The sequence below is a fragment of the Coregonus clupeaformis genome, chromosome 16 (genome assembly GCF_020615455.1).
Source record: "Coregonus clupeaformis isolate EN_2021a chromosome 16, ASM2061545v1, whole genome shotgun sequence".
In the NCBI taxonomy this organism is placed as follows: Eukaryota; Metazoa; Chordata; class Actinopteri; order Salmoniformes; family Salmonidae; genus Coregonus; species Coregonus clupeaformis.
The window spans coordinates 58,857,122-58,876,270 of record NC_059207.1 but is presented as its reverse complement, the minus strand read 5'-3'; the positions used below and the strand labels follow the sequence as shown (position 1 = coordinate 58,876,270).

General features: G+C 43.3%; 1 protein-coding gene across 1 annotated transcript; it reads left to right on the top strand.

Moving 5' to 3' along the window:
• Nucleotides 1-516: 516 nt before the first annotated feature.
• rab14 (RAB14, member RAS oncogene family) lies at nt 517-16,642 on the top strand. The gene is made up of 8 exons (XM_041900547.2): nt 517-630; nt 1,144-1,202; nt 1,483-1,536; nt 7,788-7,965; nt 14,704-14,770; nt 14,886-14,973; nt 15,080-15,110; nt 15,219-16,642. The coding sequence occupies exons 2-8, from the start codon at nt 1,151-1,153 to the stop codon at nt 15,394-15,396; spliced, it is 648 nt and encodes a 215-aa protein (XP_041756481.1). The 5' UTR covers nt 517-630; nt 1,144-1,150; the 3' UTR covers nt 15,397-16,642.
• The last annotated feature ends 2,507 nt before the right edge of the window (nt 16,643-19,149 follow it).

The window sequence follows — 19,149 nt, the reverse complement described above, 5'->3', positions numbered from 1 at the left end:
CCAGCAGTGGGATGCAGGGTGGTATGCTGCTGGCTTACACATTAAACATGTGTAACTGTGTATATTGTTGTCAGACAGGACCATACAACACTGAATGAGAGTAAATGTGCCTTGGAAAGTTGTCTATAATCAGCTAACAAAAAGTAAAGCTAAATATTGATGGTTGATATTTCTGCCTATTGTGTCTCTGCGTTTACAGGTCTATATTCCCAAGATACATTAAGATATCCTAATGCTGTTTGTTTGTGTATGTAGGGCAGATAATTGACTACTTGTTTTCCACATTTTAACAATTCCAGAGCTTGCAATAAAATAGCTTAACTTCTTTCAGTGTGAAGTAATTGGTAGCTTGGTACGTGTATTTTCAGAGTAGCTTCCCCAACACTGTCATTTATACACATCATCACATCATTTACACATCATTGGCAAAACCCCATGGCAAAAATTATCACTACTATATCAGTGCAGCCTTAGCTGAGTGTACTCCTGTCCAGTAGGTTGCGGTATACAGCTGAACTTGGTTGCGCTAGCTGTTGTTATTGATGAAGCGGAAGAATTGTGAAAGCCTCTGAAAAGGACCGACTTATCAGCTCGCCGGGTTAGACAGCTAGCTAAGTATTCAAATACAAGGTAAAACAAAGACATGTATCTTGTATAATGTTTCTCTGAAATTGGGGAAATCAAAGTAGCTAAATGCGTAACGTTAGCTAGCTAATGCTAACTTGAGCAAGAGTCATCTAGCTAACTAGCTGCCAGTTAGCAACTGAATAGGGAGTTCCCTTTGACCAACGTTACAGTTGCCAATGTAGCATGCTAGGTTTTCTCCAAAACATGACTGTTTTGCCCCTTTTCTCTGATCTAGCTAGCAACACAATTTCAAAAATCGAATAGGCCTAACTTAGGGTGTGTTTGTAAATTCACTCTGGAGTGCTAGAGTCATAGGCTAGATGACGACTAAATGGAACGTTTGCTACCTAGCTAACGTTTTAGCTAGCTTATGGTTTTTATTTCAATCTTGACATTTTGCATGTCTGTTGTAATGGGCCTCAGGCTGTGGCAGGGTTGTTTATAGTTTACATCCTGGTTGGTGTTATTGCTAGCTAGAACGTTTAATGCAAATTGACGTTCCTTTCTTTATTCTAGAGCCGAAATGACGACTGCTCCATACAACTACTCTTACATCTTCAAATACATTATTATTGGTAAGTGGCCAAGTTTCCCATATTTTACATAGCTCACTGAAATTAATCTGAATGTTATCTGATGTCTCATCGCAGTTGTGTTTGGTTTTATGTAAATGTGCCCTCAATGAGAAGACTGCATAAGTGTACATACTTATCCTGCAACTCTTTTATAAATTAGCCTAACTACAACACTCTTCCTATAAATATTCAACGTCACTGTTTCATATAAGCCTTTGAATAATTGTAAGCGTTGCCTAAATTGCTTTGATTTAACTGTGTCTGTTTTCTCCCACTACAGGGGATATGGGTGTAGGGAAATCATGCCTGCTTCACCAGTTCACAGAAAAGAAATGTGAGTATGGTCTAAAAAGTAGTGGTGTCTCCTTTTAGGGGTGGGCCATATGAACTAAAATTCATATCACGATATTTTCCACTGTCCGGATGATAACAATATATCATGATATACCGTAATGTTTTTTTTTTTTTTTTTTTGTTTTTTTTATGAGCCCTTCAAAGTTAATAAATGACAAAATATTGATTTTAACCTTATAGAAACAGAAAGGGGGCATTGCACATGTTTTTATTATTTGTTTTACTGCTGTGGTAAACCTGTGTAAACATGAAACATAAACAAAGGTATATGTAGTAAAATGTAATAAAAAAAAATATTTTAAGTACTCAGGATGTAAAGTTTTCCCGTCCAAATATAAGAAGTGCAGTCTTTTTTCAGCATAACACCGGTCATTATGAATTCAAGTTGTAAACCTTTTCAAATTAACTTCAAGCATTAACTAGACAGTCTGTATGTTTCTCAGTTCAGCATGTAACAATTCACTGCCTCCCTCTTCACAAGTTCCGTGCCAGGAACACCAGCCTATTGACAGTTTCTGGCTTCAAAATTGCCCTGTGGCATGTGACCACATTGCCCCCAGTGCTAAATGCTCTCTCAGAGGGTGAACTTGTGGCAGGGATGCATACGTATTTATTTGTCACTGTGGGAAGTTGGATGCATGAACTCGCCAACACTCCAAAGAATCAGCCTCACTGTCTGCTGCCATCATCAGTGTAGCTGTCCAGCTGTTGCTCGATGACCTGTCTCTGGGTTCTTAAGGCATGTGCACTACTGGTTTTCTTAAAGATGCTCCCAAGGCTCTTTTTGGACTTCTTTGCTGATTGTGGCACAGTGGCAGCTTCTTTCTCTCTCTCACTCTGGTCCTCTTCAAGAGAGAAGTCTCCCACGGCTGTGTTCCCTACCAGGAGGGCTTCTGTCTCTGAGGCAGCTCTCACCTTCACCTCCACCAGCTTCTCAGTGGTCATGTAGGTGGTCTTGAACCTTGGGTCCAGAAAAGTAGCCATGGTGAGCAGCTCATCTGTTTCCGGGTTGGTGTATTTGTCATTCTGGTAATTGAGGACCCTCATCTTAATCTCTCGGGTCAGTTTGGCTTCGCCCAAATGGCGGACCGGCTTCAGATAGGACACACTCACGTATGTCTCTCCTGGCAGGGCATCTGTGAAATCCTGGAGGGGCTTAAGTGCTGCCGTGATAGATTCAAAGACCTCAATGTCTTGCCAGGAGGGTGCAAGGTGCTGTGTTTTTTTTGTCTGCTGCCAGGTCTTGTGTGATGGCCTTTTCCTGCTCCAGGACTCTTTCCATCATCTGCAGTCGAGATCCCCACCTTGTCGGCGATTCCGTGATTAGCTTTTGGAGGGGCAGGCTCAGTTTATCCTGTGCACTTGTCAGGGCCAACTATAGGAAAATGTGCTGACCACTTTCTAGCACACTCCTGTGGCCCGGGAAACCCGAGGTTCGTTTTGGACACTCCTCTCTGAAAAATAAAAAGGTGAAAAATAATTACATATGAATAACAATTATTCAATAGAAATAACATTGCATTTGCTGTAATTACAACAATTTACAGAATGGACACTGGACATGATTACAAATGTAATCCATCAATAGATTTACAAACAACTGTTGTGATTAAGAGAGCTATGTTGCTTTAGAAAAGGGGATCATTTATTGAGTAGGCTATTTATTATTGAAAGAGAGAGGATATATTCATATATTGAAACCATAGGCTAATGTATCAATTATAAATAAAAGCAATGTAATCCATGTAATGTTTGGATATTGCACACATTTACAAATTACAAATATTATAGATTTGCTTAGCTGTATAAATTCGGCTTAACGTATAAGAAGGATCAGGCAGTGTAGTCAGCCCTAACTTTAAACAGAGGGAATAAGGAATACAATAGTTATTCTGCATTTTATGTTGTTTTTAAGTTACGTTATTTTTCTACCTAGCTCTGTGTTTTGGACGTTGAAACTTACCAATAGCAATGTGTAGCCTGTGTCTGAAACACCCTAGTCTTGTCCATTTGTTCAGCTCCAATGCTTTGACCATGTTCGATCCGCTGTCGGTAGTCATACATACTTGACATGACTCTTTCAAGCCCCAGGATGAAAGTGCCTCCCCCAGCCCAGCTGCAATTATTTCTCCGGTGTGGTCGTCTGGGAAATAAGAGGTCTGAAGGCATTTCCTTTGCAGCTTCCAGTTGTCGGCAATGTAATGAATCGTGAGGCTAATGTATGGCTCTGTGGTCCGGCTTGTCCATAAATCGGCAGTAGTAGAGAAGAATGCAGCATCCCGAGAGGTGGGCTTTACTTAATTTTTTGTGATTCTGCGGATCAGAAGGAACATGCGTTGTGTCTTAATCGATTTGATAACTTTGAAGTGTTGTGTGTGTCGCTTCGGAACAGGGCACCCCTTAAGGGGGTTATATCTGGCGTTTCGTGGGAAGTTGATTTGGAAGAGATGAAAAATATTCCTGGAGTGATTGAAGCACGTCGGATGAATCGAGTGGTAAATGGGGAAAAAGTGAAGAGTTTGTCTGTTCATTTTTTTTTTTGAAATGGAGTTTCTCCCTAATGAAGTGCGGTTAGGGTATATTAACTACAGAGTTAGAGCATTTATCCCAAGAACAATGCATTGTGAACATTGTAAAGCTTTTGGTCATGTAGAAAGTGTTTGCAGAAGGGAGAAGCCGAGATGTACAAGCTGTGGAAAAGATAATGTGTTATAAAAGTGAAGGAAATGTGACATGTTGTAATTGCGGTGGGAATCATGAAGCCACATCTTCTGAATGCCCCACAAGGGTAAAAGAGAATGAGGTGGCCAAATTCAGGGTTGTACAGAGTATTTCATATGCAGAAGCTGTGAAAAGGGTTGAGGGTTTGAATGTTGCACCAGAAGAGTCCATGATAGTGGATAGGCCTTCACTGCAGGCTGCAGTGATTATTGGCACTGCCAAGGTGGAGAAAAGATCTAGGAAGATTGAAATCATTGTGATTGCGGCAGAGCGGTTCCTGGGGCTGAAAGATTTCACAGCAAAGGAGTTACATGGAATATTAGTGAAAGTCGTACCACCTTCTCAGGTACTAGAGCCTGAGAAGGGAGATAAGGTGAACTAAAAGATGGAAGAAGTGGGAGTTTTGTTTGTTTTGGCAATGTACTATTTTTATTAGGGTGGATTGTTAGAATCACTAAGTATGAATTTATTTATTAAAATTTTGGTTTCAAAACGTTGGTGGCGGCAATACGACTTTTGGATGTAGTCCGCCATAAAACCCACCGAAGAGGAAGAAGAATGCAGCGTTACGGATTTCGTTGGCAACTCTGTCCCGACATTCTGTGTAGAGTTCTGGCAGACGTTTTGCTGAAGTATTTACGGCTCGGGATCTCGTATATTGGGTCTAGAGTTCGAATCAACTTTCTGAAACAGTCTTTCGCCACAGTTTGAATTGGTTCCGTGTCTTTCACTATGTGATACGTAGTTGCACTCGTTATCTCATTCCACTTCTTGCGCTTCTTGTCATAGTGAATACCACTAACCAATGATGCCTTGAGTGATAGCTGAGTGCTGGTCTGGCTTGAAGATGTCTTGGGACTTGCTCTGCTGCTCCGGGGGTTTGTTGCATTCTGGTAGATTGTTCAGACTCACGCACATGCAGGGTTTTCCAGTGGTGAAAGAGATTGCTGGTGTTTCCACCTTTGGCTAGCACAATGTGTCGACACAACTTACACAGTACTGTTTGTTGGTGGAGGTCGGATATCTTAAAGCCAAACCAGTTCCAAACGACAGAGGAGGCCCCCTTTTTTTCGAACCAATTCTTCGTCGTCCTGCAAATCAACCCCAATAGCGTTATTTTCCTTGTCTTCAGTCATCCTCAATGCTTGATTTTTGGACACTTTTGCTAACGAAAGGAGTTTACTTCACTCTCTAAATGTTTGCTTACTCTGCAGTTGCGCATGCTTGTTTGTTGACTTTGACTGGCAGGCAGATTGAGTGTAACGTCCATGCTTCTAGTTTTTTTCTTTGCTAAAAAAAGGCTATGTTGTTAGTAAAATAAACAATTTGAACTAGCCCACTAGGATGTATCACTCAACAGACATTTTGAACGAAACAAAAACACCTTATTTCAAACATTTAATTTATCATGATATGCACGATATGGCACAATGTCATACCGGTATTCACATTCATACCGGTATACCGCCCACCTCTATCTCCTTTATGGAAGATTGTACACAATCATTTTACTGTACCACTGTTCACAAAGTTTACTTTCGAATCAAGGTTACATAATCCAGAGGTGTACAGTGCCTTGCAAAAGTATTCATCCCCCTTGGCGTTTGTCCTATTTTGTTGCATTACAACCTGTAATTTAAATGGATTTTTATTTGGATTTCATGTAATGGACATACACAGAATTGTCCAAATTGGTGAAGTGAAATAACAAAAAGAACTTGTTAAAAAAAAAATCTACAAAATAAATAAAGGAAAAGTGGTGCGTGCATATATATTCACCCCCTTTGCTATGAAGCCCCTAAATAAGATCTGGTGCAACCAATTACCTTCAGAAGTCACAATTAGTTAGATTCCACACAGGTGGACTTTATTTAAGTGTCACATGATCTGTCACATGATCTCAGTATATATACATGTTCTGAAAGTCTGCAACACTACTAAGCAAGGGGCACCACCAAGCAAGCAGCACCATGAAGACCAAGGAGCTCTCCAAACAGGTCAGGGACAAAGTTGTGGAGAAGTACAGATCAGGGTTGGGTTATAAAAAAATATCAGAAACTTTGAACATCCCACGGAGCACCATTAAATCCATTATTTAAAAAATGGAAACAATATGGCACCACAACAAACCTGCCAAGAGAGGGCCGCCCACCAAAACCCACGGACCAGGCAAAGAGGGCATTAATCAGAGAGGCAACAAAGAGACCAAAGATAACCCTGAAGGAGCTGCAAAGCTCCACAGCGGAGATTGGAGTATCTGTCCATAGGACCACTTTAAGCCGTACACTCCACAGAGCTGGGGTTTACGGAAGAGTGGCCAGAAAAAAAGCCATTGCTTAACGAAAAAAATAAGCAAACATGTTTGGTGTTCGCCAAAAGGCATGTGGGAGACTCCCCAAACATATGGAATAAGGGACTCTGGTCAGATGAGTCTAAAATTGAGCTTTTTGGCCATCAAGGAAAACCCTATGTCTGGCGCAAGCCCAACACCTCTCATCACCCCAAGAACACCACCCCCACAGTGAAGCATGGTGGTGGCAGCATCATGCTGTGGGCAGGGACTAAAAAACGTCAGGGACTGAAAAACTGGTCAGAATTGAAGGAATGATGGATGGCACCTGTTTGTCTTCCAGAGATTTGAGACTGGGACGGAGGTTCACCTTCCAGCAGGACAATGACCCTGAGCATACTGCTAAAGCAACACTCGAGTGGTTTAAGGGGAAACATTTAAATGTCTTGGAATGGCCTAGTCAAAGCCCAGACCTCAATCCAATTGAGAATCTGTGGTATGACTTAAAGATTGCTGTAAACCAGCGGAACCCATCCAACTTGAAGGAGCTGGAGCAGTTTTGCCTTGAAGAATTGGCAAAAATCCCAGTGGCTAGATGTGCCAAGCTTATAGAGACATACCCCAAGAGACATGCAGCTGTAATTGCTGCAAAAGGTGGCTCTACAAAGTATTGACTTTGGGGGATGGTGAATAGTTATGCACGCTCAAGTTTTCTGTTTTTTTGTCTTATTTCTTGTTTGTTTCACATCAAAACATTTTTTGCATCGTCAAAGTGGTAAACATGTTGTGTAAATGAAATGATACAAACCCCCCCAAAAACATTTTTTATTCCAGGTTGTAAGGCAACAAAATAGGAAAGATGCCAAGGGGGGTGAATACTTTCGCAAGCCACTGTATTCATTAGTGCCCACTAGCAAAACATTTAGCAACAGAACTTTTTGAAACTAAAACAAGTGTTTCTTCAGTATCAAAATGACCTTTATTTGCCAAGTACATTTACAGCAATATACAAACAGAATACAGACACACGTCAACATAGTCACCATACAGAATAGGACTTATTGGTTATGATGTGATTAGTCCCCGCCTGTTTGCTTTTGTTTGGTTCCTAGTGAATACACTTCTTTTAACAAACCAAGAAAGGTGCACTGTACTCCAAAGCTACTCGCTTCAATTGATACTTCTAGTAAGCTAATAGGGCCTATCTGTTTTCCCAACAGTCATGGCAGACTGCCCCCACACTATTGGAGTCGAGTTTGGCACGAGGATAATCGAGGTGAGCGGCCAGAAGATCAAACTGCAGATCTGGGACACTGCGGGACAGGAGCGCTTCAGGGCCGTCACACGCAGCTACTACAGGGGTGCAGCAGGGGCACTCATGGTCTACGACATCACCAGGTAGGCCAGGACCTCAGCTGGGCCTTACTTGGAGTGACTATCAGGGCCGGCACCAGAACGAATCAGTTGGACGGGCATTTGATTTCCGCCAAAAAAATTACGCTAGAACTGCTCGGCTTCGAGGGACCCCCCTTCAAGCTAATGAGCAGTCATTCTGACTGCAACATTCTAACAGTGTTATGAATACATTTCATATATGCTATCGCAAATATAATCATTTGGTTGTGTTTATGAAGGTAACATTAGAATACGATTTATATATTTTTCAAATAACACAAAAGCATTTGAATTAGTTTGTTACTTTTGGTCATGTAGTGTATATCCAACAGTATGCGGACACCTGCTTGTCGAACATCTCATTCCAAAATCATGGGCATTAAAATGGAGTTGGTCCCCCCTTTGCTGCTATAACAGCCTCCACTCTTCTGGGAAGGCTTTCCACTAGATGTTGGAACATTGCTGCGGGGACTTGCTTCCATTCAGCCACGAGCATTAGTGAGGTCGAGCACTGATGTTGGGCGATTAGGCTTGGCTCGCAGTCATCGTTCGAATTCATCCCTAAGGTGTTTGATGGAGTTCAGGTCAGGCCTCTTTGCAGGCCAGTCAAGTTCTTCCACACCGATCGCGACAAACCATTTCTGTATGGACCTTGCTTTGTGCACGTGGGCATTGTCATTCTGAAACAGGAAAGGATGGGCCTTCCCCAAACTGTTACCACAAAGTTGGAAGCACAGAATCGTCTAGAACAGGGTTTGGCAAACCTGGTCCCGGAGTTCTGCAAGCACTTCATGGTTTTGATTTAACCGACCTGGAAGACCAGGTGTGTTGAATTTAGGCAATCATTGAACTGATCAATTAGCTCAGTTGGTCAGGTGTGGTGCCTAGTTGGAACAAATCCTGCAGTACCTGCGGCACTCCAGGAACAGGGTTGCCTACCCCTGGTCTAGAATGTCATTGTATGCTGTAGCGTTAAGATTTCCCTTCACTGGAACTAAGGGGCCTATTCCGAACCATGAAAAACAGCCCCAGACCATTATTCCTCCACCAAACTTTATAGTTGGCACTATGCATTCGGACAGGTAGCGTTCTCCTGGCATCCGCCAATCCCAGATACGTCTGTTGGACTGCCAGATGGTGAAGCGTGATTCATCACTCCAGAGAATGTGTTTCCACTGCTCAAGAGTCCAATGGCAGCGAGCTTTACACCACTCCAGGCGACGCTTGGCATTGCGCATGGTGATCTTAGGCTTGTGTGCAGCTGCTTGGCCATGGAAACCCATTTCATAAAGCTCCCGACTAACAGTTATTTTGCTGCCGTTGCTTCCATAGGCAGTTTGGAACTCGGTAGTGGGTGTTGCAACCGAAGACAGACATTTTTACGCGCTTCAGCACTTGGCTCTCCCTTTCTGTTAGCTTGTGTGGCCTACCACTTCGCGGCTGAGCCGTTTTTGCACCTAGACGTTTCCACTTCACAATAACAGCACTTACAGATGACTGGGGCAGCTCTAGCAGGGCAGAAATTCGACGAACATGACTTGTTGGAAAGGTGGCTTCCTATGATGGTGCCACGTTGAAAGTCACTGAGCTCTTCAGTAAGGCCATTCTACTGCCAATGTTTGTCTATGGACATTGCTTGGCTGTGTGCTCGATTTTATACACTTGTTAGCAACAGGTGTGGCTGAAATAGCCAAATCCACTAATTTGAAGAGGTGTCCACATACTTTTGTATATATAGTGTATCAAAATAAAAAAAACACAACACCAAAATTCAAGTGTTCATTACAATTTATCTGTGGAGTGCCTTTGTTACAACTATAAAACAAATTATGTATGTTACTTGTTGGATGCACATTTTGGTTTTGAGCTGTATAATTATGCAGTGATAATTTCACACATCATCTGATCCAGGAAGGACTTTTCTGAATGACAGTCAAGTTATGAACAGCTGTTGTGGTAGCGCATGCAATGCTACAACAGCCCAAGTGCTGGAGAAAAAGTGTTTGCGAGGAATGTCCAGAATATATTGGTGTCTCATTCATTATGCCGGTGAAGACAGTTGTGACTGGATCGACAATTGGATCTATTATCTCCAGCGAATTGATGTTGATCATCTGTTGTAGTCTGCTTGATTTACAGCAGGGTGTCGTTCGATTTACAAGAGAAAGCATATTGAGTTCATGTTTTCATATGTTTTTGTGCCTCAGATTGGACACCCTGATAGACTATTGCACAACACCCAACACAATTCTTATACATTTTTCTGGATATAATGACAACAAATTATATAGCCTAGTGGGCTTCTTCACAATATTATCTGGTATTGAAATAACATCACAAATATACACTGCTCAAAAAAATAAAGGGAACACTTAAACAACACATCCTAGATCTGAATGAATGAAATAATCTTATTAAATACTTTTTTCTTTACATAGTTCAATGTGCTGACAACAAAATCACACAAAAATTATCAATGGAAATCAAATTTATCAACCCATGGAGGTCTGGATTTGGAGTCACCCTCAAAATTAAAGTGGGAAACCACACTACAGGCTGATCCAACTTTGATGTAATGTCCTTAAAACAAGTCAAAATGAGGCTCAGTAGTGTGTGTGGCCTCCACGTGCCTGTATGACCTCCCTACAACGCCTGGGCATGCTCCTGATGAGGTGGCGGATGGTCTCCTGAGGGATCTCCTCCCAGACCTGGACTAAAGCATCCGCCAACTCCTGGACAGTCTGTGGTGCAACGTGGCGTTGGTGGATGGAGCGAGACATGATGTCCCAGATGTGCTCAATTGGATTCAGGTCTGGGGAACGGGCGGGCCAGTCCATAGCATCAATGCCTTCCTCTTGCAGGAACTGCTGACACACTCCAGCCACATGAGGTCTAGCATTGTCTTGCATTAGGAGGAACCCAGGGCCAACCGCACCAGCATATGGTCTCACAAGGGGTCTGAGGATCTCATCTCGGAACCTAATGGCAGTCAGGCTACCTCTGGCGAGCACATGGAGTGCTGTGCGGCCCCCCAAAGAAATGCCACCCCACACCATGACTGACCCACCGCCAAACCGGTCATGCTGGAGGATGTTGCAGGCAGCAGAACGTTCTCCACGGCGTCTCCAGACTCTATCACGTCTGTCACATGTGCTCAGTGTGAACCTGCTTTCATCTGTGAAGAACACAGGGCGCCAGTGGCGAATTTGCCAATCTTGGTGTTCTCTGGCAAATGCCAAATGTCCTGCATGGTGTTGGGCTGTAAGCACAACCCCCACCTGTGGACGTCGGGCCCTCATACCACCCTCATGGAGTCTGTTTCTGACCGTTTGAGCAGACACATGCACATTTGTGGCCTGCTGGAGGTCATTTTGCAGGGCTCTGGCAGTGCTCCTCCTGCTCCTCCTTGCACAAAGGCGGAGGTAGCGGTCCTGCTGCTGGGTTGTTGCCCTCCTACGGCCTCCTCCACGTCTCCTGATGTACTGGCCTGTCTTCTGGTAGCGCCTCCATGCTCTGGACACTACGCTGACAGACACAGCAAACCTTCTTGCCACAGCTCGCATTGATGTGCTATCCTGGATGAGCTGCACTACCTGAGCCACTTGTGTGGGTTGTAGACTCAGTCTCATGCTACCACTAGGGTGAAGGCACCGCCAGCATTCAAAAGTGACCAAAACATCAGCCAGGAAGCATAGGAATTGAGAAGTGGTCTGTGGTCACCACCTGCAGAACCACTTCTTTATTGGGGGTGTCTTGCTAATTGCCTAAAATGTCCACCTGTTGTCTATTCAATTTGCACAACAGCATGTGAAATGTATTGTCAATCAGTGTTGCTTCCTAAGTGGACAGTTTGATTTCACAGAAGTGTGATTGACTTGGAGTTACATTGTGTTGTTTAAGTGTTCCCTTAATTTTTTTGAGCAGTGTATTTAGGTTTCCATGTTACAGCTGCAATTTAAACAAGACAAGGGGTTTGAAGTAGCCTATTTGAACTTGCTGGCTTCAACTTGGCTTTCCATACAAATCCTTACATTACAAAAAATAACCTTGTTTTTGGTTGCTTTCTCGTTATAAAAACAGACATGGTGAGATAAATGCTACCGCTATTCATGGCTTTATTATGTGTGCTTGTGTCGGCCACATAAGCTACAGAAAAATCGCCATGCATGCTTCCAATTTATTTAGTCAGGCAAGTCCACATTATTCTCACATTTTATAATAATAATTAGAAAATCAATGCATTGGCAAGGCCTAAAAACACCTTAGTTGGGTGGCTTTCTATGGGCTGAACAATGCTAGCTAACGTTAGCGATGCTAGCTAACGTTAGTTGCTACTTACTAACCACAACATTGTAACATTTAACAGGGTGGTGCAGTTGTCTAATGATTTGATTTGATTGACATGTCACTTGTGTTAGAGCCCTATTCATGATGTTAGCGGCAAACGATGTCCAAACTCCAAAGGTTTGTGCTAGCTACTGTGTGTTTGGTTATCCTGGAAGCGGAAGGACTGGGCCGGTCCTATGTAAACCAATAGATCATGATTTGTTCGATTCGAAACGGAGAGATCCAACCAGCATAGGGTGCAGCCTTGAAGTCTGAGGGCACAGCCCCTTCATTATCGACACTTTGTGCCAACACATCAAAGCATCCTTTACAGCAGGGTTCCCCAACTGGCAGTCCGAAGGCCAAATGGGGTTTTATTTGACCCCCCCAAGTTTTCTGAACAACTTGTAATTTTCATTGTTGGCTATAAAATACTGTAAAAACACCAAGAAATCAGCTCCAAGTGATTTTAATTTAAGTAATCAATTCCCAAGTATTCCCACGCATAATAGATTATAGTAAAGACATGTAATTTAACTGGAAAGATGTATCACCTTTTAATATGGCATGAACACAACCAGTCATGATGTTTTCATCTAGTTGTGAAATAAATCACTTAAAAAATGTGGTTACCTTCGCACGTTCGTCCAAATATATTCCAGCATCCGAACAGTGCACTTTGCACCCACCAACTTTCCTTTAATTCGCAAGTGGCTGAAACTACTGTCTCACCGGCGAAGCATCCAAGCGAGCGAAACAGCGCCCCTCTGTCGTACCATATGTACACTACATGACCAAAAGTATGTGGACACCTGCTCGTCGAACATCTCATTCAAAAATCATGGCCATTAATATGGAGTTGGTCCCCCCCTTTGCTGCTATAACAGCCTCCACTCTTCTGGGTAGGCTTTCCACTAGATGTTGGAACATTGCTGCAGGGATTTGATCCATTCAGCCACAAGCGTTAGTGAGGTCGAGCACTGATGGGCGATTAGGCCTGGCTCGCAGTCTGCGTTCCAATTCATCCCAAAGGTGTTCAATGGGGTTGTCAGGGCTCTGTGCAGGCCAGTCAAGTTCTTCTACACCGATCTCGAAAAACCATTTCTGTATGGACCTCACTTTCTGCACGGGGGCATTGTCATGCTGAAACAGGAAAGGGCCTTCCCCAAACTGTTGCCACAAAGTTGGAAGCACAGAATCGCCTAGAATGTCATTGTATGCTGTAGCGTTAAGATTTCCCTTCACTGGAACTAAGGAGCCTGAACCATAAAAAACTGCCCCAGACCATTATTCCTCCTACACCAAACTCTACAGTTGGCACTATGCATTGGGGCAGGTAGCGTTCTCCTGGCATCCGCCAAACCCAGATTTGTCCGTCGGACTGCCAGATGGTGAAGCGTGATTCATCACTCCAGAGAACGCGTTTCCACTGCTCCAGAGTCCAATGGAGCTTTACACCACTCCAGCCGACGCTTGGCATTGTGAATGGTGAACTTAGGCTTGTGTGCGGCTGCTTGGCCATGGAAACCCATTTCATTAAGCTCCCAACGAACAGTTATTGTGCTGACGTTGCTTCCAAAGGCAGTTTGGAACTCGGTAGTGAGTGTTGCAACCGAGGACAGACGATTTTTACGCGCTACGCATTTCAGCACTCGGCGGTCCCGTTCTGTGAGCTTGTGTGGCCTATCGCTTCGCGGCTGAGCCGTTGTTGCAACTAGATGTTTCCACTTCACAATAAGAGCACTTACAGTTGACCTGGGCAGCTCTAGCAGGGCAGAAATCTGACGAACTGACTTGTTGGAAAGGTGGCGTCCTATGACTGTGCCACGTTGAAAGTCACTGAGCTCTTCAGTAAGGCCATTATGACATGCCATACTCTTTTTGTCCAGACAGCATCAGATACATGGGCCACACGCACTGAGACAGATGGGCTCTGTTTGATCGCCGGCTCGGATGATTTATCTGAGATTGATGCGTCTTCCTGTCGGCTCGCGTCCCGTTCAAATAAATTATCAATATTGAAATATCCGAAATATTTTATTTGGACGGGCAATGAGGTATATGATAGGGCGGACCAGGCCCCCTAAGACCCGGCCATAACGCCGGCCCTGGCGACTATTCGTTTGAGTATAAATCTGGCCTCCACAGATTAAGCCTAGTCCTGGACTTAAAAGCATGTTTTTAAATCCATGCCTATGCATAATCTGGGTTTCGGTAAACCAGCCCATAAGGTGCCCAGCATTCGAGTGTTGAGAATTAGCATGGATTCAGTAACCCCATTTAACCTGTTGTCCAAATGCCATTGTCTTGTATTCACAATTACTATGTTATCTGATGTTATATATGTCTTTGTACATTTGAACTGAAATTCTCTTATTGTTATGGTTCCAAATGTTCTCTTGTCCTTTCCTGTAGGAGAAGCACATACAACCACCTTAGCAGCTGGCTGACTGATGCTAGAAACCTCACCAACCCTAATACCGTGAGTCAGCCAGCTGGAAATCTGAACTCCTGATCAGACTGTGGGATGTCTTTACAAGACAGTTGTATGTTTTTATGCTGCCATGACAACCCTGGCCTGTGTACTATCTCCCCAGGTGATCATTCTTATTGGTAACAAGGCAGACTTGGAGGCCCAGCGAGATGTAACCTATGAGGAGGCTAAGCAGTTTGCTGAGGAGAACGGTACGTTTTATCACAGCATCATGGGAAATCACAAAGTTTGAACAATCACTTTCTATTTGCAAACAACTTTTCTTATCAACCTAATTCAGTATTTTGTTTTTTGCAGGTCTATTGTTCCTAGAGGCTAGTGCAAAGACGTAAGTTAACACACCCAAATGTTTTCACTTGCATCAAAGAGTACATTGAAGTTGTGGGGGGACTAGTCAGTCCATTGTGCCTGAGTCTGTTGTTTTCCTGTAACCCAGGGGTGAGAATGTGGAGGACGCGTTCCTGGAGGCAGCCAAGAAGATCTACCAGAACATTCAGGACGGAAGCCTGGACCTGAACGCCGCCGAGTCTGGTGTCCAGCACAAGCCCTCCGCCCCGCAGGGCGGCCGGCTGACCAGTGAACCGCAGCCCCAGAAGGAAGGCTGCAGCTGCTAATGACCCCACCCGCTGACCCTCCAGCTGACCTCTGCCCCCTGTGCCACAGCCTCCCTCCACCACCCAGGAGCCCACCTGCCTCCACCAATGCCCTGTCAGTCTGGGCCCCAGAAGGCTCTGAGCCAGGGATGGGCTTTACACCACACCCAGCCATCCACATCCATCTCCCCCCCCTCATCTCTCTCTTTCTCTCTCTCTGTGTCTCTCTGTCTCCCCGTATCTATCTCACACAGCTATGCTGTATGGACCCATGGCCTACACAACCCAGTGCACCCAGCACTTATGATGAGATGAGCAAGCCTCATAGGTCACACATTGTGATTAGAACACTGCAACAGAGAAATAGGCCTTGGTGGCTGGCTGGCTGCTCTACTGAAGAAAAAGCCTTTTTCTATCCACAGCAGAAACCATGATGTGCATAACTATAAATGGAATGATTCATCACTGTTGTGGTGTTTTGAATGTAGTACTATTTTAATTCAAATTAAATTATTACATTTATATATTCTATGGAAAGAGTTTCTGCAAAATACTCAGCAAACAGGCACAGATATCAAAGATAATGGATGCATGTGTATAACCATTATCCATATTGTTCATTCTTTTTAAACGTTTCCGGAGGTTATATCGGTCTTGAAATACATTGGATTGACTTTTTGTTTGATATAATTAATACCAAATATTTGTTCTTTTTTACCCATTTATTTTGTGAACATTAGTGGGAAATGATGGGTACAATATAATGTAGAATATGAGCGTGTGAAAGACCAAATTGTCCGTTTTCTTAGGTGCCTCAATGAGAGAGATCTGACCGAACACTCTGGCATGAAGTCCAGGAGAAATCTTTGCACTTTTTGTGATGTGTAGCGTTGCTGGTCTGGAGGCCGTTTCAGTGGAGATGGCCTCCAGCAGGGGTGTATTCACTAGAAACCATATGGAAGCAAACAGGGAGGGACTAACCTGAAATTGTCCAATAAGAAAAGCTTGTTTCCGTTGCAAAATATTTTCCTTTGCAAAACGTTTTGCATATGTTTTGCGTATGTGCACTAATGAATACACCCCAGCAGTAGAGGTTCTGACCAGTGAGACGTCTCAGGTGCCCACTCCAGCTGTGACTCAAACGGGAGTATTGTATGTGGATCTCTGGTGGCTGTGAAAATGTGTCATCCTGCTCAGCCCGTGGCTTTCTATCAGAGGGATAATTTGTAAGTCGCTCTGGATAAGAGCGTCTGCTAAATGACGTAAATGTAAATGTAATATCTCTCCTATGTCACCTGGGGCACTTTAGTAGGACTTAGCTGGTGAACCGAGGTGAGGTGGTTCAGCAATGCACCTCTGGCCCTTTGGTTGATGTAATCTCAGGCACTTCATCTCCCTGCTTGCATCCCAAATTGCACCCATGGGGCTCTGGTCAAAAGTAGTGCACTACATAGGTAATATGGGGGCATTTGGGATGCAACCCCTCACTGTGATTGTTTTTGCCTAATTTAGTGTTAACTTGTCACGCAGACTAATGTAGAACACCTTTCTGTAAATTCAATAGGCTACTATATTAGATTCAGAACTATATTTTGATATATTTTACAGCCTCGCTTCAGATCATATACATGGAGTGTACAAAACATTAGGAACACCTTAATATTGAGTTGCGGCCCCTTTTGCCCTCAGAACAGCCTCAATTCGTTGGGGCATGGAATCTACAAGGTGTCGAAAGCATTCCACAAGGATGCTAGCCCATTGACTCCAATGCTTCCCACAGTTGTTAAGTTGGCTGGATGTCCTTTGGTTGGTGGACCATTCTTGAAACACAAGGGAAACTGTTGAGCATGAAAAACCTAGCAGCTTTGCGTTTCTTGACACCTACTACCATACCCTGTTCAACGGCACTAAAATATTTCGTCTTTTTTGGCTGGTTTGTTCCAATTCTAATAACACCAGATTCATTCCCTTCTTCTAATGGAGCATCCAGGAGCTCTAGCTGAGCCATGTAATGAGAGCAGTTTATCTTAGCTACTCACCTAAAGCAGTTCCTGTCCCTTTCTTCATGTCTTAGCAGGGGTGTATTCCAGAGGAGGCTGGTGGGAGGCACTATAGGAGGACAAGCTCATTTTAATGGCTGGAATGGTATAAATGGGGACGGAGTCAAACAAGTTGATTCCATGTGATTGATGTGTTATGATTCAATTCCAGCCATTACAATGAGCCCGTCCTCCTATAGCTCCTCCCACCAGCTTCCTCTGGTGTATACACTAGGAACCAAATGAAAGTAAATGGCTGAAATGGGGAGGGACCTACCTGAATTTGTCCAATAACAAACCCTCGTTTGCAAAATGTTTTGCACTAATGAATACACCTCAGAGGACAGGAAAGCTCATTCCTCAACAATGATCTTCACATTGGGATGACTGCATGTGGTGCATTCTGTAGAGAGATTATATTTCCCATGTTTTGGGAAATATATTTTTCTTACTAATCTTTCGTTGAAGTCATTCCAGACGTACTTTTCGATTTACCTTGACATCACTGATGTACGTGATTTCTTAGTCGGAGAGATGTCGAGCTATGATTCTGAAGGACTTGACTCATTCCGATTTTCCACAGAGGCGTTAATGTGTTATGTTGAATCTGTATTTGCTTGTGCTGTATTTCAGGGCCCAGTATCGCGACGCAGCAATGGTGTTATCTTGAAAATGGGCTTAGACGATACAACTGTAATGCAATTTCTTAAAGCTCGATGCACTGTAAAAAGACTGGTCCAGTCCGCCTTTCACTCAAGTTTTTTGGTGGCATGAAGAGACTGGCTGATATAAGTTGTGGTGCTTTTCCCCAAACGGTCTCCTTGGAAGTGTTGAGAAGGATTTAAATTGGTCTCATTAAATTTAGCTCCATCACATTCTCTCCTCTACAAAAAACAATGTAGGCCTAGTCTCGTATTCACAAAGCATCTGAGTGGGAGAGCTGATCTAGGATCAGGTCCCCCCTGTCCATGTAGTCTTATTCATTATGATGTAAAAGGCTAAACTAATCCTGGATCTGCACTCTTACTCTGATAGGCTTGATACATATGGGCCCTGGTCAAAAATCTTAAGTGTTGGAATTGGTTCACTGATGGCAAGCCATTTCTGTTTGTAATGATTTTCTTGGACTAATGTTACATTTTTGGCTTGAGCAAATGTCAAATTGAGATCGCATAATGTACAGTCATTATTTAATGACTTTATTTAGATAACCATTATTGTACATTATTTATAATATTGTGAATCTAAACACTGATGCTCTTGACCAGATCAGATTATAAAAAGTTTCTCTGTCTAATAATACTGGCTTCGAAGGACCACCTCTTTTAACCATGGTAAATATTTGTGGATACACAACTCTTAATCACAGTTTGGTGCTTTCCCTAATTTGATTTTGTTCTGAGAGCAGCTCTGCATTAAGGGTGATCTTGTGTGGCAACTAGGGATGTGCATCTTTCCCTTTCAAGATGATTCGGTACGTATCTATACTGAACAAAAATATAAATGCAACATGTAAAGTGTTGGTTTCATGAGCTGAAATAAAAGATCATAGGAATGTTCCATATGCACAAAAAGCTTATTTCTCTCAAATGTTGTGCACAAATTTGTTTACATCCCCGTTAGTGAGCTTTTCTCCTTTGCCAAGACAATCCAGCCACCTGACAGATGTGGCATATCCAGAAGCTGATTAAACAGCATGATCATTACACAGGTGCACCTTGTGCTGGGGACAATA

Excerpts from the sequence above, each read along its gene's own strand:
- rab14 (XM_041900547.2), top strand. The coding sequence starts at position 1,151 with ATGACGACTGCTCCATACAACTACTCTTACATCTTCAAATACATTATT. Across the intron at positions 7,966-14,703 it reads ATGGTCTACGACATCACCAG|GAGAAGCACATACAACCACC; the intron begins GTAGGCCAGGAC and ends CCTTTCCTGTAG. Across the intron at positions 15,111-15,218 it reads CTAGAGGCTAGTGCAAAGAC|GGGTGAGAATGTGGAGGACG; the intron begins GTAAGTTAACAC and ends CCTGTAACCCAG.